The sequence below is a fragment of the Xylocopa sonorina genome, chromosome 11 (assembly GCF_050948175.1).
Source record: "Xylocopa sonorina isolate GNS202 chromosome 11, iyXylSono1_principal, whole genome shotgun sequence".
Classification (NCBI taxonomy): Eukaryota; Metazoa; Arthropoda; class Insecta; order Hymenoptera; family Apidae; genus Xylocopa; species Xylocopa sonorina.
In genome coordinates this window covers 11,975,454-11,997,108 of record NC_135203.1, presented here as the reverse complement: position 1 = coordinate 11,997,108, position 21,655 = coordinate 11,975,454, and the positions used below count along the sequence as shown (strand labels likewise).

At 47.8% G+C, this 21,655-nt stretch overlaps 1 protein-coding gene across 1 annotated transcript in view; it reads right to left on the bottom strand.

Annotated features, from left to right (window-relative positions):
- The window catches only part of Bent (projectin protein bent), a 55,972-nt gene that overhangs the window by 7,879 nt on the left and 26,438 nt on the right, over positions 1 to 21,655 (bottom strand). Inside the window, exons 41-87 of the mRNA XM_076904749.1 lie at positions 19,869 to 19,994; positions 19,649 to 19,793; positions 19,377 to 19,516; positions 19,132 to 19,276; positions 18,873 to 19,014; positions 18,658 to 18,782; positions 18,194 to 18,547; positions 17,910 to 18,116; positions 17,527 to 17,835; positions 16,852 to 17,442; positions 16,455 to 16,760; positions 16,064 to 16,366; positions 15,703 to 15,987; positions 15,309 to 15,620; positions 14,922 to 15,224; positions 14,531 to 14,812; positions 14,161 to 14,460; positions 13,765 to 14,067; positions 13,105 to 13,692; positions 12,725 to 13,027; positions 12,341 to 12,642; positions 11,688 to 12,273; positions 11,303 to 11,577; positions 10,877 to 11,183; positions 9,915 to 10,796; positions 9,520 to 9,819; positions 9,158 to 9,439; positions 8,787 to 9,086; positions 8,399 to 8,701; positions 7,825 to 8,283; positions 7,614 to 7,736; positions 6,638 to 7,525; positions 6,252 to 6,554; positions 5,271 to 6,152; positions 4,924 to 5,179; positions 4,527 to 4,852; positions 4,138 to 4,440; positions 3,666 to 4,050; positions 3,378 to 3,583; positions 2,817 to 3,277; positions 2,203 to 2,737; positions 1,906 to 2,100; positions 1,333 to 1,816; positions 1,001 to 1,253; positions 593 to 927; positions 386 to 501; positions 1 to 285 (exon numbers count right to left, since the gene is read on the bottom strand). Of these exons, the coding sequence (XP_076760864.1) occupies positions 1 to 285; positions 386 to 501; positions 593 to 927; positions 1,001 to 1,253; positions 1,333 to 1,816; positions 1,906 to 2,100; positions 2,203 to 2,737; positions 2,817 to 3,277; positions 3,378 to 3,583; positions 3,666 to 4,050; positions 4,138 to 4,440; positions 4,527 to 4,852; positions 4,924 to 5,179; positions 5,271 to 6,152; positions 6,252 to 6,554; positions 6,638 to 7,525; positions 7,614 to 7,736; positions 7,825 to 8,283; positions 8,399 to 8,701; positions 8,787 to 9,086; positions 9,158 to 9,439; positions 9,520 to 9,819; positions 9,915 to 10,796; positions 10,877 to 11,183; positions 11,303 to 11,577; positions 11,688 to 12,273; positions 12,341 to 12,642; positions 12,725 to 13,027; positions 13,105 to 13,692; positions 13,765 to 14,067; positions 14,161 to 14,460; positions 14,531 to 14,812; positions 14,922 to 15,224; positions 15,309 to 15,620; positions 15,703 to 15,987; positions 16,064 to 16,366; positions 16,455 to 16,760; positions 16,852 to 17,442; positions 17,527 to 17,835; positions 17,910 to 18,116; positions 18,194 to 18,547; positions 18,658 to 18,782; positions 18,873 to 19,014; positions 19,132 to 19,276; positions 19,377 to 19,516; positions 19,649 to 19,793; positions 19,869 to 19,994 (15,901 nt within the window). The remainder of the gene's footprint in view (positions 286 to 385; positions 502 to 592; positions 928 to 1,000; positions 1,254 to 1,332; positions 1,817 to 1,905; positions 2,101 to 2,202; positions 2,738 to 2,816; positions 3,278 to 3,377; positions 3,584 to 3,665; positions 4,051 to 4,137; positions 4,441 to 4,526; positions 4,853 to 4,923; positions 5,180 to 5,270; positions 6,153 to 6,251; positions 6,555 to 6,637; positions 7,526 to 7,613; positions 7,737 to 7,824; positions 8,284 to 8,398; positions 8,702 to 8,786; positions 9,087 to 9,157; positions 9,440 to 9,519; positions 9,820 to 9,914; positions 10,797 to 10,876; positions 11,184 to 11,302; positions 11,578 to 11,687; positions 12,274 to 12,340; positions 12,643 to 12,724; positions 13,028 to 13,104; positions 13,693 to 13,764; positions 14,068 to 14,160; positions 14,461 to 14,530; positions 14,813 to 14,921; positions 15,225 to 15,308; positions 15,621 to 15,702; positions 15,988 to 16,063; positions 16,367 to 16,454; positions 16,761 to 16,851; positions 17,443 to 17,526; positions 17,836 to 17,909; positions 18,117 to 18,193; positions 18,548 to 18,657; positions 18,783 to 18,872; positions 19,015 to 19,131; positions 19,277 to 19,376; positions 19,517 to 19,648; positions 19,794 to 19,868; positions 19,995 to 21,655) is intronic.

Sequence of the window (21,655 nt, the reverse complement as noted above, 5' to 3'; positions counted from 1 at the left end):
CGACGACCAAAACTTTGCACGAAGCGGAATCTGTGCCGACGGTGTTCGTTAGATAGATCGTGTACGTTCCTGTGTCGGATCTCTTGGCCTTCTTGTTGATGAACTGCGAGGCGACGTCCGTCGTGTCGAACTTGATTCTATCTCCCGTGAGAACTTCCTCGCCGTTTATAGACCAGCTGGGCCTTGGCTTCGGATTCGCGGTATACGGGACAGTTATCGTGAATGGTTCACCGGCAATCACCGTCATGTCACGAATACTTAGATCGGACGTAATCCTCGGCGGGACTAGAATGAGAATCAGGGAGGGGGGGGGGGAATTAGAATCGCGCGAGATCTCGCGTCCGTTTTCAGGCACGTTGAACACACTGCCACTGTAAATACTCACACGGAGGTGCAGTGGCTCTGATCACGTCCGAGTTAGAACTCCACGGTCCACGACCGGCCGCGTTCTCAGCTGCGACACGGAACTCGTAATCGTGATTTTCGATCAGGCCGGTGACTCTACAAAACGATTGAGAACGGTTCACGTACAATTCGATCGGGCAGATCGAGCAGTGAGAGAGGGAGAGAGGGAGAGGGCGAAACGAGTTACCTATAGGTAGTCTCGTGGACGAGCGACGGAGTGGCTTTCACCCATTTATCCTCGCTCAGCAAACGTTTCTCGATCACGTATCCAAGTATAGGAGATCCTCCGTCGTGACGTGGCTTGGTCCAAGTAATGGTAATGCTGTCTTCCGTGGTTTCGACGCCTCTCGGAGTACCAGGTGCTCCGGGTGGATCGAACGGATGCCTGGCCTTAATCGGGTCGATAGTGGTTACAGGATCCGATGTACCGTACTGATTCTCAGCCATTACTCGGAACTCGTAGACGCCTCCCACGGTTAAATTCCTTACGCGGACAAACGGTGTTGTCACGTAACTGCTCACCTGTTGCGATAAAAAACCGTGAAACTGACGTTTATCGTCTCGCAGAGAGGGGTTTTCGAAAAGGCAAACGAACCTTCGACCACGAGCCTTTCGGTTCTCGTTTCTCGACGACGTAGTTGGTGATGTCGGCGCCGCCGTTATCTTTCGGTGGATTCCAGAACAGCGTAAGAGCATCCCCGCCGAACTCGTCGGCATGGAGATTTTCAGGTGGGTTCGGACGATCCAGAACTTTAACGTTCACGGTGGCGGTATCGAAACCCGACGAGTTGCGTAACTGAAGGCGGTACTGTCCGCCGTCCGAACGTTTCGCGTTCTTCACCACAAGACTGAAATGAAAAATCGAACGAAATTGAATGAGAAATATTCGTTTAGTTCGCGGAGGAACGTTCGATCGATGCAACGTACCTAGCGTAGTCATCGCCCAACTGTTGATGTACGCGATAATCGCTCTCGTCTTTGATGACGTCGTTGGCAAACCAGGTGGCAGTGGGTTTCGGGAAGCCGATGTAAGGCACGTGAATGGAAAAGTCTTCGCCGGCACGAACAGTGATGTCGCGAACTCCTCCGAGGTCCATGACGGGCTTGTTAGGTTGTTCCTCGATTACGATCGGATTGCTTGGTCGGCTTGGATCGCTGTTACCGACATCGTTCACCGCGATCACTCGGAACAGATACTCCTCGCCCTCCGTCAGCTTCGGTACCGTGTACACGTTAGTTGGTATCAAGGCACCGTTGACGTCGTCCCACTCGTCCTGTCCTCTCTTCTTCATCTGAAGGATATAGCCTCGGATCTTGGCACCACCGTCGCTGCGCGGCGGTCGCCAGCTCAGCGTTACCGAATCTTTGGTTATTCTGTCGGGTTTCGGTGGTTCGGGTGCATCGGGACGCACTGAAGCGGAACGATCGTCGCATCGATATCGTGATATCCGTGTACGTAGTCGAAATCAATAGAGATACGTCACGGTTACGGATACTTACGACGTTGATGTCCAGCGGTGATAGGTTCGGTTGGCTTGCTCGGTTTACCGGGTCCGGCTTCGTTTACCGCGATTACTCTGAACTCGTATTTCGATCCTTCGTGTAGATCTTGTACCGTGAAAGTTGTATTCGGAGTTGGATAATTGTTGACTTTAAGCCACTCGCCACCTCTCTCGCGTTTCTCCACGTAATAACCTGTGAACGGGATCGTTGCGCGATGCGTTATTAAGGGCCGATTTTAAATCGGGGTTAATCGGGGTTAAATCGTTCGCTGGGAATAGGGAAGTATTGTCTGACCAGTAATCGGCTTGCCGCCGGTGTTGAGCGGTGGATTCCACAAGAGGCTGCAGCTGTTGGGTGTGTAGCCAAGGATCTCGGGTTGGCTAGGCGCATCCGGTGGATCGTACGGGCTCTTGGCGATGACCGGTTTCCCTTCCAATGGTTCCGAGACACCGTACATGTTCTCGGCTCGCACCCTGAACACGTACTTTTTGCCCTCGGTAAGTCCTTTGGCGGTGTAGCTGGTTCTCGGACAGTAGCCAGGCGTTTGACGCCAGTTGTCGGCTCCATAATCCGATACTTCGACGATGTAGTTGGTAATGTCGGAACCACCGTCGTCCAAAGGCCGGTTCCACGACAACGACACGGTCTCTTGCGTTGTGCCTGTGTATTGAAGCGGGCCTTGCGGCGGTCCTGGCCTATCCACTACGATCACCTCGATTTCGGCCGAATCCTTTCCGTACTCGTTCGTCGCTGTAACCGTGTAAATACCGCCATCCTCTCGAACGGACTTCTCGATCGACAGGTTGGTACGATCGCTCTTGGTTTCGGTCTGAAAGTTTGTCCGTTCGTTGCATTACCATCTACACGGTGGGTATACGGCGGAGACCGCGATAATAATTCGTACTTACCGATATACGAAGAGTTTCGACCAGAGATTTTCCGTCCTTGGTCCATTCGATAGTGGGCGTTGGCGCACCGGACAATGGAATGTTAACGTTGATCGGCTCTCCGGCACGAACCTTGATCTTGCGTCCGATCAGCGCGTCCAGATTCAACTTCGGTTTCTCTTTCATCGGTTTCGCGATAAACACGGACGATATTTCGCTCGGCTTGCCCGATCCAGCAGCGTTTATAGCGGTGACACGGTACTCGTACTGGTGACCCTCGGTCACATGGTCGTCGTAGTATTCGGCGTACCTCACCGGCTCTTTGTTCACCTTTAGCCAGCGACCGGTCGCTCGATCCCGTCGCTCCACGTCGTAACCGATGATCTTTGACCCACCGTTGCTGATCGGTGCCGTCCACCTGATCTTTATGTGATCCTTGTCAGCTTCGACGCATTCCGGTTTCCCAGGTTGTCCAGGTGCGACTAAACGAACATGGATACACGCATTACGCGAATTCGATCGTCAATCTCGCTCGTATCCAAGGCCGCGCGGTATTCGATAGTACACAGAGGGAAAATTTACCAAATTGGTTCTTGGCGACGATCGAGTGATCGGTGGTAAGAGGATCCGAGCGTCCCTGAAGATTTTCCGCGCACACTCGGAATTCGTACGTTGTACCTTCGAGTAATCTCGGTACCGTCGCATGGTTGTACTTGGGATTGACGTGAGTCACGGCTGGCACCCAACCGCCACCGTGGGTTAGGTCACGTTTCTCGATTACGTACCCGCTGCAGAAAACAAATACATTTGCGTTATCTCTTCTCTCTCGTCGTCGATCGACAAGATCCACTACGTTGCTTGTATGCTTACGTAATCTCGCTACCACCGTTATCCTTAGGTGGTTTCCAGGATAGAGTGACCGATTGACTTGTGATCTCTTCGTATTGCAGAGGACCTTCCGGCGGGCCTGGTCGATCGAGAACGGTCACCTGGAAGCTACCTTCGTCTATTCCGCTGCTGTTCTTCAGCAACAAATGATACAACCCAGAATCGGACCTCTGCGCGTTAACCGTGTGAACGATCGTATGGTAACCGATCGAGGTAACCGTTGTTCTCTCGTTAGTTTCCACTTCCCTGCTTCCAACGGTCCAAGTGACTTCTGGTGTGGGTTCACCGATAAAGTCGATGTCAACGTGAAAGATGAGGCCGGCCTTGATGCGAATATCCTGCAAAGGCGTCTTGATCTTTGGTGCCACTGAAATGTACAATTTTTGTTGTTAGTAATAGTTTGTTTCGGATACAGTTTTTTTTTTTTTTTTTCGGAGAAGCACGAGAAACTCACGGTAACGAGGTTTAGCGGTGATGAGATCGCTGGGCTCGGACGGTTCGGATTGTCCGGCAGCGTTAACAGCAATCACTCGGAACTCGTATTCCTGTCCTTCTGTCAGGTCAGGAACGGTCGTGTTCGTCTGCTTCGGAGGAACGTGAACCGCGTTAACCCAGTACGGGCTGCCTTTTTCTTTCTTCTGAACGATGTATCCAGTAATTGGAGAGCCACCGTCGCTGCTCGGCGCTGGCCATTGTAAGTCCACGTGGTCTCTGTCCCAGTCCGTGATTATTGGTCTTCCGGGTGCATCGGGTTCATCTAAAGACATTCGATACGTCACACGAATATCGATAAAAGCGAATGTCTTTCGATCGCTTTGTCACTCGAGTCGTAGACATACTAACCGAATTCGTTCTTAGCCACAATGCTCTTAGGCGCTTCGAGCGGATCGGATTCACCGATTGTGTTGACAGCCTTCACTCGGAAAAGGTATTCCTTGCGATGCGTCAATCGCGCTACCTCGTGGCTCAATATCATGCTCATGCCAGCATCGGACCAAGTTCCCCGCGACAAATCCATCTTCTCGATAACATAGTGCAAGATGGGACTACCTCCGTCGTCCAGCGGATGGCCCCAAGCCAAGTGACAACCCTCCTTGGTGATCTTACTGATTTCGAGCGGCTTCTGCGGCGGCGAAGGTCTGTCCAGGACAGTTACTCTAGCGCTCGCGCTGAAACATTTTGTCTCGGTTCACGCGAAACGATCCTTTTCCGTTTCCCCAAGCGATTACGAATAGTTTACCTGAATTTTCCATGCTCGTTTTCCAAAGTCAACGTATAACGGCCAGTATCGGAGCGGACCGAGAATGGAATCTCAAACGTCGTTTCGGTATGAGTAGTGTACATTTCGTGACGCGAATCGGCCATAATCACCGCTCCCTCTAACGTCCAAGTGGCTGTAGGTTTAGGCGACGCTTGGATAGGAATGATGTAGCTGATCTTTTGTCCAGCTCGGACTACCAAGTCGCTGAGCGCGTGCGGATCGAAGGATGGGGCGACTGTAATACGATAATAAAGATAATCGTAGACGTAGATCGAATCGAATTGTGTTTAGGTGGAAACAAGAAGCAAAGGAAGAACTTCACTTACGGAAACGTGGTTTGGCAACGATCGGGGAAGAGGCCTCAGACGGTTCGCCAGGCCCGGCTTTGTTCACTGCGATGACTCTGAACTCGTATTCTTGACCTTCGGTCAGATCTGGTACCCTGGCGCTCGTCTTGCTGCCGTCGATCTCCACAGCTTTCTCCCACGAGCCGAAGCGGGGTCGTTTCTCAATGATGTATCCGGTAATAGGAGACCCACCGTCTTTTTTCGGCGGTGTCCATTGCAGGTCGACGTGATCCTTGTCCCAGTCAGTGGCGACAGGTGTTCCGGGTTTGTCGGGCTTGTCAAACGGATCTTTCGCGGTAATCGTTTCCATACCGGTAAGTGGCGCCGACTCTCCTTGCTTGTTTACCGCACGCACGCGGAACTGGTAATCGTGACCCTCGATTAGATGATCAACGTGGGCATAAGTCGATGTAGCCTCGGCCACGGGTACCCATCGCATATTCTCCGTATCCATCTTCTCGACTTGATAATACTGAATTTCCGAGCCACCATCGTCTTTCGGTGGCCGCCATCTCAGATTGCAGCCATTCTTCGTCACGCCATCGATCTTGAGAGGGCCTTCTGGCGGAGCTGGTACGTCGAGGACGTTCACAGTTAAGGTCGCGCTATCCTTGCCATTGATATTCCTCGCCTCCAACGTATACACGCCGGAATCGGAACGTTTCGCTTCCATCACGCGTACTTTCGTGTTGTAATCCTCGTTCACGATCTTAATACGATCGCTGGGCAAGATTATCGTACCCTTTAGCGACCATTCCTTCGTTGGCGGCGGTTCGCCGATAACAGGAACATCGAAGTCGTAGAACCCACCAGCTTTAACTTTCACGTCCAGCATGTACTTCCTATCGATCTTCGGTGGAACTGGAAATGGGTAGTTTTTGTTTTTTTATTTTTTAATTTGTTATCAAATTTGTGACGACTCGTTAAATAAAGGCGGGACGAAATGAAAGCGGTACTCACGATTCTTGGGCCGAGCCAAGTGGGATTTAGAAGCGTCCGAAGGTTCACCGGGTCCAGCTTTATTGACCGCCCTAACACGGAATTCGTAGTGCGTACCCTCTACCAGATCCTTCACCTTTCCACGGTTCACATCGCCTTCAACTTCAGCGCATTTCTCCCAAGTAGGGCTATACTTGTCTCGTTTCTCAATGATGTAACCGGTAATGGGTGAACCGCCATCTTCTGTTGGACGGCCCCATTCGAGTTCGACAAAGTCCGAGTCGTAGTCACTGACGATCGGTGTACCAGGCTTCCCTGGTTCATCTGGGGACGGCAATCGCGATCAGTAACGTGCATTGTGCTGCGAAATTGGAGAAAAGGTATACGCGGGATGAAAGTGTACTCACCGAACGGATTCTTTGCTTCGATGCCTTGCATCGCTGTGAGCGGTTCCGATTTACCCTGTTTATTGCACGCGCGAACTCTGAATTTGTACTTATGGCCCGGAGTGAGTCCTTCTACCTGCAGAGAGGTTTGAGGGCCATCCGTTTCACCCGCCGGTACCCACCGACCAGTAGCCTCGTCCATTTTCTCAACGACGTACTTTTCAACCGGTTGGCCACCGTCGTCTTCCGGTGGTTTCCATGTCAGTTTGCATCCTTCCGCATGCACGTCGCTCGCTCTCAGTGGACCTTGCGGCGGACTTGGTTTATCCAGAACCGTCACTTTGACAACCGCCTCGTCCATGCCATTTATGTTCTCAGCGGTGATGGTGTATTTCCCTGATTCGGCTCTGGTAGCATTTCGAACGCTGAGGCTAGTATTATAGTCGACGTGTTTAACTTTAATGCGCTCGGTGGGTCGAACTTCGCGTTTGCCGAGCATCCATTTCGTGGTTGGCGGGGGTTCACCGGATACCTTCACGTCGAAGCTGAAGTTCTGGCCAGCTTTAATTCTCACTTCTATCAAGTTCGTGCGATCGATCTTGGGTGGTAGGTTTCGCGGTTTCGCGATGATCGTTGGCGTTGGATCCGAAGGCTCGCCAGGGCCCGCTTTGTTTACGGCTCGCACGCGGAACTCGTAGGGTTGGCCTTCAATCAGATCGGGAACAGTGGCAGACGTTGCGTCCGCTGGCACCTCCACGGCCTTCTCCCATTCGCCGTATTTGTCCTTCTTCTCGATTATGTAGCCAGTGATGGGCGATCCACCGTCGTTCGTTGGTGGAGTCCAAGCAAGATCGACGTGATCTTTGTCCCAGTCGGTGCAACGAAGATCGCCGGGTTTGCCTGGTTCGTCTATGATTATTTAAAAGAAGAGGAACGCGTTAGATAATTTCCGCTACAATCGGTAACAGGAGAATTTGTTGGCTACGGTCGTGCTCACCGTAGGGATTTTTAGCTAAGATCGCTTGTTCCGCTTCCAGAGGTTTCGATTCTCCCTCGGCATTTACAGCTGTTACACGGAACAGATACTCCTTACCCGGTGTCAGTCCGGTCACTTCCAAATCTGGCAAGACAATAGGAGATGGGGGTATATTCAGAGTTTAGTTTACACTTTAATTGTCGGACATCGAATACGATTTATCGATACTCACTGGGCTCGGTCGATCGACCGCAAGGCACCCAACATCCGGTTTCAGGATCCATTTTGTCCACCTGATAGTACTCGATGGGGGTGCCACCGTCGTCTTTCGGTCTCTTCCATTTCAATTTGCATCCTTCTTTATGAACGTCGCTCACCTGAAGCGGACCTTCCGGTGGCATCGGTTTGTCCGTGACGGTCACTTGGATGGTAACGGAATCTTTCCCGGATGAATTGCTCGCCGTGACGGTGTAATCACCGCTATCGTCCCGCGAGACAGGTCGGATGCTGAATTTGGTGTTGTAGTCGGTATTGTCGATCTGTACCTTTCTGTCGGAGTGTAGAGGAATAGCTCCGTATCGCCACTCGATGTGCGGTGGTGGCTCGCCGATTACATTAGCGTCGAATCTCAGCAAGGAACCGGCAGACAAAGTAACATCCCGCAGATTGCGCCGATCGATCTTGGGCGCCACTAAACGACCAATCGGATTTATACGTAAACGATCGACGTAAGTCGACGTAAGTCGATGTCAAGATACAGTACATAAATAGGGACGGTAGTTACTCGGTGTCGGTTAAATACTTACGGAATCGCGGTTTGGCGGTAAACGTTTTGCTGGTGTCGCCAGGTTCCGACTGACCGGCTTTATTCACAGCTATTACACGGAACACGTAGTCGTTGCCTTCGATAAGACCGTGAACGAGACCCTTCGTAGTCGGTGTCTCGATCTCCAATGCTTTCTCCCACATTGTACTGTATTTGTCTTTCTTCTCGATAATGTATCCTGTGATGGGTGAACCACCGTCGCTAACCGGTTCCTTCCATGTAAGTTCGACTTGATTGGCGGTCCAATCGACCGGTTCCGGTGCTCCCGGTGGACTTGGGACAGCTAAACAAATTTTTTATCATCATCGTTTTCGTATCGCGTGTTTTTCCATTCATCGAAATGAGATATTCGTTTGGGAAATACTTACTGAACGGATCTTTGGCCACGATCGAACTATAAGTTTCCAGTGGTTCCGATTCTCCTTCCTTATTGAGCGCCTTCACTCTGAACTTGTATTCGTGTCCAGGTGTCAGTCCTTCTACCTTCATTTCCGGCCCTGTCGTTTTGCCGACTGGCAACCAAACACCGGTGTCTGGATCGAACTTCTCCACCAAGTATCCTTCGATAGGCTCGCCACCGTCGTCTTTCGGTTTCTTCCATTTGAGCGTGCATCCTTCCGCGTGTATATCGGATACTTCGAGCGGACCTTCGGGTTTTCCAGGTTTAGCTAGAAAAAAATGGACAGTGTTGAACGGTGACCGATTCGTGGATAATCAGCAGGAAGCGGCGAATGCTTACAGACTACGGTGACTTCGACCTCGGCAGTGTCAGATCCGAACTGGTTGACAGCTGTGATCTTATAAATGCCACTGTCTTTTCGTTCGGGTTTGTCATTGAAGAACTTGCTGTTATACGGCACGTTCTGAATTCTACGGAATGTTGTTTGTTGAATGCTCTTGTTGTTGATAACCCATGTGACGTCTGGTGGTGGTTCGCCAATTATCTTCACGTCGAAGTGGAATCCTTCGTTCTCGCGTACCGTAATGTCGCGCAAATTCTTTCGGTCAATCTTCGGTGGAACTGTTTAAGAACATTGCACATACATGATACATATTATGTACATTACGCGTGAAAATCTAGCGAAACGTATAAAATCTTACGTCGTCGGCTCTTGGCTGTAATCGGTTTACTGGTGTCGGATGGTTCACCAGGTCCAGCGGCGTTAATAGCTTTCACGCGGAACTCGTACTCGACACCCTCGTCGAGATTGTCGACACGTCCCTTGCACTCGGGACCGGTTTCCAAAGCCTTTATCCATCGTGGACTGTCTTTCTCGCGCTTCTCTATAATGTATCCAGTGATTGGAGATCCACCATCGTTCGCGGGTGGAGTCCATCTTAGGTCTATGTGATCCTTGTCCCAATCGGTTGCCTCTGGTCTACCAGGTGGTCCGGGTTCGTCTGTAAAAAGGAACATTTATATAATATATTAAACCGCTTCCAATATATAATATTAAAATCATTTAAGAACGGTCGTAAAATAATTGTACGCTGACCGAACGGATTCTTCGCCACGATTCCGTGTTCCGTCTCCAACGGCTCCGATTCACCCTCTGCGTTTACAGCGGCAACTCGGAATTTGTACTCTTGACCAGGTACCAAATTTTCTACTACCATAGTGGGCTCTTTGGTGCGTGCCACAGGTATCCACCTTCCCGTCTCTGTATCCATTTTCTCGACGACGTAGTGATCAAGTGGCACGCCTCCATCGTCCAGCGGTGGATTCCATTTTAACGTGCATCCCTCCTTATGCACATCGGAGACTTTCAGCGGACCTTCCGGCTTACCGGGCTTGTCCAAAACTTGAATTTGGATCGACGCCTCGTCTTTCCCGGAGCTGTTCTCCGCTTTCAGCGTCAACGTACCGCAGTGCGCTCGGCTAGCGGACGATACTAAAAACTTTGTTCTATAATCTTCCAGTTCGATGGTCAATACGCCAGCGGATTCCTGCTTGGCTTTGTTCAAAAACCAAGTTTTCGTTGGCGGTGGTTCACCGGTAACCTTCACATCTAACCGAATGTTAGTGCCAGCTTTGATCGTTATGTCTTTCAAGTTCGTGCGATCGATCCTTGGCGCCGCGTACCGATCTTTCGCGACCAAACTGTCGCTGGGTTCGCTAGGTTTGCTTTGACCTCCTTTATTCACAGCTTTCACACGGAACTGATACTTCTGTCCCTCGACTAGATCCTCGACTCTACCTTCCGTTTTGTTGCCCGGCACTTCTGCTGCCTTTTGCCATTTTCCGTATTGATCTTTCTTTTCGATTATATACTTCTCGATCGGTGCTCCGCCATCGTTCTTTGGTGCTTTCCATTTTAGATCGACGTGTTGCTTAGACCAGTCCTTTAGTTCTGGTTTGCTGGGAGCATCCGGCTCGGCTACAATTAGACGGAAATTATTATGCTCGGATTACGCACATTCGATTAATTCAGATGAAATTAATTAAACGTTTGCTTACTGTACGGATTCTTTGCTGTGACCGGAATCGCCGTTTCCAAAGGTTCGGATTCGCCCTCGGAATTGACAGCTTTCACTCGGAACAGATAGTCCTTGCCTTCGTTGAGACCGGTAACGTCCGCCTCTGGAGTTTTGCTCGTTGCGCAAGGTACCCATCTTCCGCTATCAACGTCCATCCTTTCGATGACGTAATGATCGACAGGCTCACCGCCGTCATCATCAGGTTTGTCCCATTTCAGTTTGCATCCCTCTGCGGTCACATTCGACACTTCGAGCGGTCCTTTAGGTTTGCCAGGTTTGCTTAATACCTGTAACAGTGATGGTCGTTACTTTGCTCCATGACGCTTAATAGAATTCTTCATCGTCATCGAACGTTTCACGCGTTCGTATGTCGATCGAGAATGAATTTTATAATAATATAAGCCACCTGAATTTCAACGTCAACTTGATCGGTACCGCTGTCGTTTTTGGCAATGACCGTGTACGTTCCTGTATCGGATCTTTGTAATTTACTCATAATGAAAGTGGTGTGGTAGTCTTCGTTTTCGATCTTGAGACGATCCATGCTCTTCAGCACGGCGTCCTTAAGTTTCCAAGTGATAAGTGGTGGTGGTTCACCTTGCACGTCCGCCTCGATTCGTAACAACTGACCCACTCGCATGACTTTCTTTTGCAGATTTTTACGATCGATACGTGGTGCCACTTTACATAGTAGAAGAGAAAGGATGGTTATTTATTAGTCATCGATGGTGAAAAAAATCCACTATAATATAATACCAATGTACGGGAAACACATGCGTGCTTGCACTTACAGAATCGTGGCTTGGCTACGACACTCTTCGAGGTATCGCTAGGCTCTCCTGGTCCGGCTCTATTAACAGCGACTATCCTGAACTCATATTCGTGACCTTCCTGGATGCCGTCGGTGACCTTGGCAACGTTACGGTCCCCGCCAACCTTTGCAACGTCTATCCATTGACGTCCCTCCTTGTCTCTCATCTGTACGATATATTTTTCGATCGGGGCACCGCCATCGTCCTTGGGTGGTGTCCACTCGAGGTCAACGAAATCTTTGTCCCAGTTCTTGATTTCGGGACGACCGGGCTTGCCAGGCTCATCGAATGGATTTTTCGCAATGATGGATTTGTCCGTTTCCAACTCGTCGGATTCACCTTCCCGGTTCACCGCTTTCACGCGGAATTTGTAAGGTTTACCTTCCTGGAGACCAGTTATCGTGGCTTCCGGCTCCGTGGATTTACCGCAAGGGATCCACTGGCCGGTAAGAGGATCCAACTTTTCGATCTCATAGTATTCGATCGGTACGCCACCGTCGTCGTCCGGTTTGTCCCATTTCAATTTGCAACCGTGTTTATTCACGTCGGATATTTCCAGGGGACCCTGAGGAGAATTAAATCGTAGGAGGTTAAAAGCGCATCTACAGCGAGAGATCAGATGATACGCGTACCTTTGGTTTGCTTGGTTTGCCGATGACCGTTATTTCGACGTCGGCTGTGTCCTCGCCTACCTCGTTCTTCGCATTAATTACATACTTTCCAGTGTGGGCTCGCTTAGCCTTCAGGATAAAGAATTTTGTATTATAATCGATATTGTCGATACGTAATGTATCATCGGATACGAGCTCTTTCTCTTTAAAGAACCAGGTTACAGTTGGTGGCGGTTCTCCGATAATGTTCACGTCCAAGGTCACGGTAAGACCAACTTTGACAGTTATCGGTTGCAGATTGGTACGGTCGATGAACGGTTTCACTGTACACAATAACCAGACGTATCAAAAGTGGAATCGAACGATGTTTCGGTTAGAATGAAATGAAAACTTGTATGCACTTACGCCAACGAGCTTTGGCGGTGTGAGGATTAGTAGCTTCGCTAGGTTCACCAGGACCGGCTTTGTTTACGGCCCGCACTCGGAACTGATATTGATTTCCTTCCTCTAGTCTGGTCACCGTTCCCGTACAGACCGGCCCTTGAACCTCGGCAGCCTTTACAAACGAGGTACCAAATTTGTCTTTCATTTCGATTATGTAGCCAGTAATTGGCGCACCGCCGTCTCGTATCGGTGGTTCCCACTTAAGTTTCACCATATTCTCGGCCCAATCGATGATGTCTGGAAGACCAGGTGCTGCTGGCGGATCTGAAAAGTGAAACGAGAATTTTAAATACCTAAATTCCGAGGAACAATCCTTCGTAAATTCATTCTCTCTCTCTTACCATACGGATTTTTAGCAAGGATAGCGGTATCCGTTTGCAACGGCTCCGACTCTCCTTCTTCGTTCATTGCTTTTACACGGAACTCGTACTTTTTACCAGGTTCTAAACCGGTAATGGTATGTTCTGTTTTCTCGGGATCAACGATCCCAGCTGGTACCCAACGACCTGTAGTCACATCCATTTTTTCGACCACAAAACCAGACAAAGGCAAGCCACCGTCGTCTTTCGGTTTGTTCCACTTTAATTTACACCCTTCCTTGTGGATGTCCGTCACTTCTAGAGGACCTTCCGGTTTTCCGGGCTTATCTAGAATAATAATCTCCACGTCGGCTTCGTCCTGCCCGGAATCGTTAACAGCTTTGATCGTGTATTTTCCGCTAAGCTTGCGAGTAGTGTTGGTCAAATGAATCTTTGTCAAGTAATCCTCGTTGTCGATCTTAACATTGGCGCCAGTCTGTAGAACTGCACCGTCAAAATTCCAAGTAACAGTCGGAGGCGGTTCACCTTCGATGTCAACTTCCAACTTCACCGTTTGACCTGCTCTCACTTTGATCGTTTGAAGCTTGTCGCGATTGATGTGCGGTTTCACTGAAGCATAGAAAGACGTAATCGAAGAGCATTGTAATGCGCGCAATCACTGTAACGCTGGGAGTTACTTACGATATCGTGCCTTTGCAATGTGCGGCTTCGTTGGATCGCTTGGTTCAGACGGCCCAGCTTTGTTAACGGCACGCACACGGAATTGATAAACGGAACCTTTCTTTAATCCCGTGACGCGTCCTTTCGGTTGTGGTGATTCAGTTACGGTTGCCTCTTGCCAGTTTGCGGATAATTTCTCTTTCATTTCAATGATATAGCCGGTAATAGGTGCACCTCCGGTACTTTTTGGTGGCTCCCACTTTAAGTCGACACGATCCACATCCCAATCCTCCAATTCTGGTACACCGGGTTTACTGGCTACGTCTAAAAGTTAAATTGTTACTTAAGGATCGGACTTGTCGTTTCATCAAACACATATTCCTACGTAGTACCATCGAGTTAAACTATGTGTCTTACCGTATGGATTTTTGGCAACGGTCGTACCATCGGTGACCAATGGCTCGGATTCGCCCTCTTCGTTGATCGCTTTCACTCTGAATTCATATTCGTGACCCTCTTGGAGACCCTTAATGTCCATTTCGGTATCTGAAGTGCGTCCAACCGGTACCCATCTTCCGGTGGACTTGTCTAGTTTCTCAACCTGGTAACCGGTAACAGGTTTTCCACCGTCGTCTTCCGGCTTATCCCACTTCAATTTGCATCCGCTCTTCGTCACGTCGGACACTTTCAATGGACCCTTCGGCTTTCCAGGGGCCGCTGTTGACAGATGACATAGGTGTTGTACGATCGAATCTCTGACGGGAATCAAAATTATCGGTGGACTTACAAAGTATGGTGACTTCGACCTCTGCCTCGTCTTCACCGTGAGCATTTACCGCTTTTATCTTCCATACTCCGGTATTTTTGCGTACGCAATCCGTAATACTGAGTTTAGTGTTGTAATCAACATTGACGATTTCGATATTTCCGCCACTTTTCACCTCCTGATTGGCGTGGTACCAAATGATTTCTGGAGGTGGTTCACCGCGAACGTCTACGTCGTATTTGACAGTCTTGCCAGCCCGTACGGTAATAGGTTTCAAATTTGTACGGTCGATTCTTGGCTTCACTAAAGGATAATACATCAAAAATGAGGCAATTAGCAACAAATAAACGTTACCCATCATTCTACCTATCAGATACTTGAAGATAATATATAGAATATCGTAAATGCTCACGAGCTTTGTGTTTGCATATTTGCATCTTCGAAGCGTCCGATGGAGGAGAAGGTCCAGCTTTGTTCACAGCAATGATCCTGAACTGATATTCTCCACGCTCCTTTAAACCGGCTACTTTGGCTTCCAGTTGATTTCCAGGTACTTCCATTGCTTTCTCCCAGTCTGGTTTATAACGATCTTTCTTTTCAATGATGTATTTCTCGATCGGTGCGCCGCCATCGAATTCCGGTGCGGTCCACTTCAAGCTTACAGATTCGTTGTCGTAGTCGGTTATTTCGGGGGTTCCAGGTTTTTGCGGTTCATCTGTAAAACATCGAAAATACATTTTACGTAATTAAGTAAGAAACTCACACGCGTTACATATTGACAAAGATTCGATCGCTTTACCGTATGGATTCTTGGCGATTATTCCACGTTCGCTCTCCAACGGCTCTGAATCACCTTCGTCGTTAACCGCTGTTACCCGGAACTTGTATTCGCTGCCTGGATTCAATCCAGTTACCTCGAATTCCGTGAGCGGTGAAGTGCCTGGAACTTTTCCGACTCTAACCCATTTGCCGGTCTTCGTGTCCAGCTTCTCGATTTCGTATTCCTTGATCGGCACGCCACCGTCGTCTTCTGGTTTCTCCCATTTGACCTTGGCAGAAGTCGCGGTGACGTCCGTTACCTCTAACGGACCCTTCGGTGCGCTCGGTTTGCCTAAATGGTAGATGATAAAATAACAATTGCAATTTGGTCCGCGATCGATTCCGCGCAATTTCGAACCGAAATTGAAATTTACCCAGAACCGTAAGTTCCACGGTCTCCTCGTCCTTTCCGTTCCTGTTCTCTGCTATGAGGGTATACTTTCCGGTATCCTTGCGCATCGCGTTCACGATCGTAAAATCTGTGTGGTAATCAACATTATCGATCTTAATGCGTTCGGTGGTGGTTAAGGGGATGTTGTCCCTCCAGATCCATTTAATTTCTGGTGGTGGCTCTCCGGTGATGTCCACAGACCATTTGTGCGTACGTCCGGCCTTGATGATCACGGATTTGAAGTTGGTTCTGTCGATTCTCGGTTTCACTATAAAAGCAGTATCGGAATTTTTAGACGCTACTCGTATAGCTCAAATAGCAGTCGAAACAACAGGCGAACTTACGATTCTTGTGCTTGCAAAGGTGATTGTCCGTAGGTTCGCTAGGTTCACCCGGGCCTGCCTTGTTGTGAGCACGGACCCGGAATTGATAAACCATTTTCTCTTTGAGACCTTCGACTTTTGCTTCCGGCGTGGCATCGGCGGTTTTCGTTACCTCGACCCAATCGACCGCGAATTTGTCTTTCATTTCGATGGTATAGTGAGTGATCGGTCTACCACCGTCGCTCTCCGGTTTCTCCCATTTCAAGGACACGCTGACATTATCGTAATCGAAGATTTCCGGTTTACCAGGTTTACCCGGCTCGTCTAATGGAGGGGAAACAAACGAGCAGTCAAAGTTATAGATCCCAGAAAAAAATAGATAATACAAGATCGCGGATAATATTTTACTTACCGTATGGATTCCTGGCAAGTATTGCTTCCTCGACTTCTAGCGGCTCTGATTCACCTTCCTTGTTCACAGCTTTCACACGGAACTTGTACTTCTTCTTCGGCGTCAAGCCGCTGAAGGTGAAGCTGTCTTCGTTGGGGCCCACTTCTCCAGCAGGAATCCATCGTCCCGTGTCCACATCCATTTTTTCTAGAACATATCCGGTAATTTCGGTACCGCCGTCATCTTCGGGTTTCTGCCACTTTACTTTCACATGATCGGCACGGACTTCCTCTACCTTCAGCGGACCGGTCGGTTTCGAAGGTTTGTCTAAAAGAGGACAAAAGTACAGATGAAAGGGGTAAAACTCCATTTGTCTAAAAAAATACTAGAAGTAAAGGGAAAGGCAAATTGTGGTTACCGAGAACAACGACATCAGCGATACTCTCACAAGTTCCGGAACTGTTAGACAGAACAAGTTTATACTTTCCAGAATCTGGCCTAGTCGTTTTTCTTACAGTTAACACGGTGTTTCTCTCGTATTTATCAATCGTGATTCGCTCTGCTGCATCTTGGACCAGCTCTTTCTGTCCAAGGAACCAGTGGACCTCTGGCTCCGGTTCACCACCGTATTTGATGTCATATTTGATTACTTGGCCCTTCTTCACGATGAGATTAGTCAGACCTTCGCCAACGATGAACGGCTTGACGAATCGACACTTGGCTATGATCGGTTTCGTGGCGTCCGAGGGTTCACCGGGCCCGGCTTTGTTCACGGCTCTGATTCGGAACTCGTATTGGGTGCCTTCCTTCAGGCCATCGATGGTGGCTTCCGTTACGTCTCCTTCGATCTCTTTGCCTTTTACCCAGTCTTTACCAAACTTCTCTTTGTACTCGATTATGTAGCCGGTGATAGGAGCTCCGCCGTCTTTCTCCGGTTTCGTCCACTTCAAGTCGGCATGGTCCTTGTCCCAGTCGGTGACTTCCACGTCCTTAGGCTTACCTGGCTCATCTGTAGAAAAAGATACACGCGTTCTTAACGTTTTTGAACGTACACAGGCTGGTAGGTGTAATTTCAACCGTATTCCGTGCATACCCCATGGATCTTTCGCGAGGACCGGCTTCGCGAACATCGCCGGTTCGCTGGAACCAAGTTTGTTCACCGCCCTGATGCGAAACTTGTACTCTTTCTTTGCGACAAGATCTTGAACTTTGTATACGCATTTCTCGCCTGGCATCACTTCGCCGACGCTGTCCCACTGCGCCTTCAAGCTGAGGTCCAAACGTTCGATCACATATTTCGTAATAGGCGATCCGCCATCGTCTTTCGATGGCTTGAACGACACCACGCAGGAATTTTGGAAAATCTCGTTAACATCAACATCCGTGGGCGGAGACGGTACATCTATAATTAAGATGTTTAATTACGGTTAAACAATGTTACGTACAAAAGTAGCTTCGACTGAAAAGTAGCTTTACCTTGCATATTAATATTAACATCGCGGACTTCCTCGCCTTGGTTGTTACCAATTTTAATCTGATAAATGCCGGACTGATCTCTCGACGGTTTTTTTATCTTGTACGTGATTTTATCTTCACCGACGACTATCTCCACTTCCTTCAACGGTAGCGCTTTTCCGTCTTTCATCAGTTTAGCTTCTACCTGACTCTGTTTCGTTCCCTCCACTGAAAGTTCCGATAACGGGTTTTATTTGAAAGGAATCTAAGGCGGTGGTTATAACGAAGTTTGTTACAAAACTTACCTTTGTAAGGGATAACGAATACGAGCGGTGCGCTACAAGGACCCTCGACTTTGTCGGGAATTTCCGCGATAGGTTTGCTTTCACCCTTCTTTACGGTGAGTTTACAACTGCTCGTCAACTGTCCGCTCTCGCAGGTAATTTCACCATCGTCGCTCATTTCCACTCTGTTGAAGACCAATTGATGCTTGCCACCGCCCAAATTCTTCACCTCGATCCTCTCGTTAGGCTCGATGGGTTTTCCGTTGAACAGGAACACGGCAGGCGCGGTTTGATCTTGAAGTTCCACATCTAGCACTAATTTTTCCCTTTCCACGGCCACTGTATCCTTTAATTTCTTATTGAAACGGTTCGCATCTGAAAAATTCAATCCCATTTAATATACATAGGCGATAACTGGCTACTTGCCGCGGATACTGTTATTATCTAACCACGTGGTCTACGTGGTCAATATCGAATCGACTTACAATTTATAACTATTTCGGCTTCGGTTTTGTCGGCATTGCTCACGCAAGAATATTGACCGGCGTCCGTCACTTTCGAGTCTTTGATGATGAGTTTCCTCTTTCTACCATCCTCCTTGATTTGTATTCTGCAAATTGGCATTACCATTTGGATTTCAATGGATCATTCGTATTCATAATGGGACATAAATTGACAAAACCGTGGACAGGGTCGTTACCTTTTGTCAGGTACAATCTCTTGATCGCCTTTGAACCATTTCACTTCGCCACCGGCATCATCCAGCTCGCAGACAAGGGTCAACGTTTCCTTCTCCACGAGTTGCTGAGACTTCAACACCTTTACGAACTTGTAAGGATATTCTACGCGGCAGAAGTAACAACGTACACATTTAAAGATTGTAATTCGTTGATAAAACACTCGAACTCTGAATAGAGGAACGATAAAATAATAATAAAATAGGATAATACTATACGCACCAACTACGGTTAGTACCGTCTCAGTTTTGTCGGGTTGTTTGTTAATTTTGCAAATGTATTCGCCGCTGTCCTCGAGCGTAGCGCTTTTTATAGTTAATCTGCACACGCCGTTCATATCCTTTGATATGCTATACGTATCACCATCCTGAGGAGAGTGATTTAATCGAGATCATTTCACGTTTACATCTAATTTGACTAACTAATATGAATGAAAGACATTACGATATTATTAATTCGATGGTTACCTCGAGCTTGGTTTTTCCTTTGTACCACGTAACCATAGCGAGATTCGAGCTGACGGTACATTCCATATAAACTTCGTGTTTGGTGTAACCACTCGTCTTCTTGGCAAGCGGTTTGGTAAAGGTATAAGTTGGATCCGGTTCTATGTAAGAACGAACGAATTCGATTATACTTAATTAATTATAAAATGATATTCCTGCTAACCCCATCTCGAACCCCCCCCCCCCGTCCCCCACTCGTAAAGATTATCAATTATTCCTTAAATCGTATTTACCTTCGACGTTGAGGAATGCTGTACTGGATACACCTGAAATTTCAATGGTATACTTGCCGGTATCTTCAACTTTTGGGTTCGTAATAATCAGTTGATAACAATCTTCCTCGTTTTTAAACTTGTACTTGGCTGAAGGGAACAGTTCCTAGAAGGGAAAACAAAATTGTAAATAAAATTGCTAACGAACGAAACGGGTTGACAGATGGAGCGAGTAACTCACATCTTTCCGGAAGAACCATTTCGGTTTGCAATTCGGTTTCGAGAAGTTCGCCTCGAAGACGACCTTTTTGTCTTTGCCCTCTTTGGCATACTGATCCACCAGTGGTTTGAGGAAACTTTCCGGTTTCTGTGAATACGAGAACTTTGTTAATCAGGGATTTTTCGCGAACGAAACACCATCAGATCTAACAACACCGTCAACGTAACGACAACTTTGCTAGGCATACAAGGAAAAGTGAAGAGTCAAAAACCGAAGGCGTCATTAATTGATCGATCTTGCCTTGCGAGAGATGAGAGTCTATCAAAAAAATCCTTCCAAAAAACAGGGAAAAAAATTCTCGTCGACAAGTACGAAATGTCCGAGGACCATCGTGGCACGCGGGAAAATTCTACTGTAAAAAAAAATAGAAAAAAGGGAGGAGAAGAAGAAGAAGAAGAAGAAGAAGAAGAAGAAGGAAAAGAAAAATAAGAAAAACAGCGGGGTGTATAAAAAATGTTTGTCGCAAAAAAGTTCGATGCGAGGCTGGTGTCGATCAAAGTGAAAAATTGTAATCGATAGATGTTATAAGAAACAAGTCTAAAGCCATTGAGTTAAACTCTTGAAGCGAACACGTACATCGTATGTAGAGATTTTGAAGAAGTATAGGTAAAAATAGAAGAAACAGATTAAGGTGTAGAGAACGAAGGACGTTGAAAGATACGCAGAGAAAGATACACGCTTATGTACGTATGTACATAGGTGAAGTGATCTAGTTGACGAAGAAGAAACGATGCATACAGAAAGAAGAGAATCGAGAAAAAAGGAAAGGGCAAGACAAAAAGAGGATGAAAGAGATAGTCAGAGAGAGAGAGAGAGAGAGATAAAGAGGGAGGGATGGAGAAAAAAGAGAAGAGAGAAAGAGAGAGAGAGAGAGAGAGAGAGAGAGAGAGAGAGAGACATCGATATCACGCGAGATCTCTGGTCGATCATGAAACTGTATTCGAAGGTGTCGAGGAGTACGATTCCAACCTCCGTCTTGGTGAAATGGTGCAGGGTCGGCCAGTCGGGAATTAATTCGGCGAGAGAGGGTCTACGAGATCCACTATTCTATAAAACAACAAAAATCGTCTACGATCACAGATCTGATTTACTACTCGGGCATCTTCTTCGGCGATGCTGATGGCAGGCAAAATAAAGCGTAAGAAACACAAGACATTGGCTGTGAACATCTTTCGCGTTTTAATAGAAACGTGAAACTTAGGTGGTAGCTTGTGTGTGTGTGCGTGTATGTATGTATGTATGTACGTATCTATGCATGTATGGTATGTATACGTAGGGATATCTTTCTTGAAAAATCTAATAATCCACGAAAACATTAGTCGTATTAAAATGTGAGCAGTAGTTGAACAGAGAATTTGTAAAAAGCCGAGTTCCTCTAAACAGGAGGAAGCGCAGGCCAAAGCAGGTTTACAAGTTTTCGTTAAGAATGGATCGCGAGAATTTCATACGTGGACACAGCAACCCGAAGCAAATAAGCTAAAAACGGGATAGAAAGTCTCGCGATCTCCTCATCTCAGTCTCGACGAAGCGGAAAGACTACTACCATATATGGTCCCCGTAAAAGATTTTTAGCCCTTTACGGATATCTTGGAACAAATTTATTGCTTGTAATGGTTCGGAAGCTTTGCAGGGTGGAAGTATAGGCATTTACTCGGTGTCCTTCGAAGCTTTTAATCCTTTGGGGATGGACGTGGATCTCTTGCGATCAGAGAACAATTGAATGAAAATGGCAAGTTACTTAAAACTGG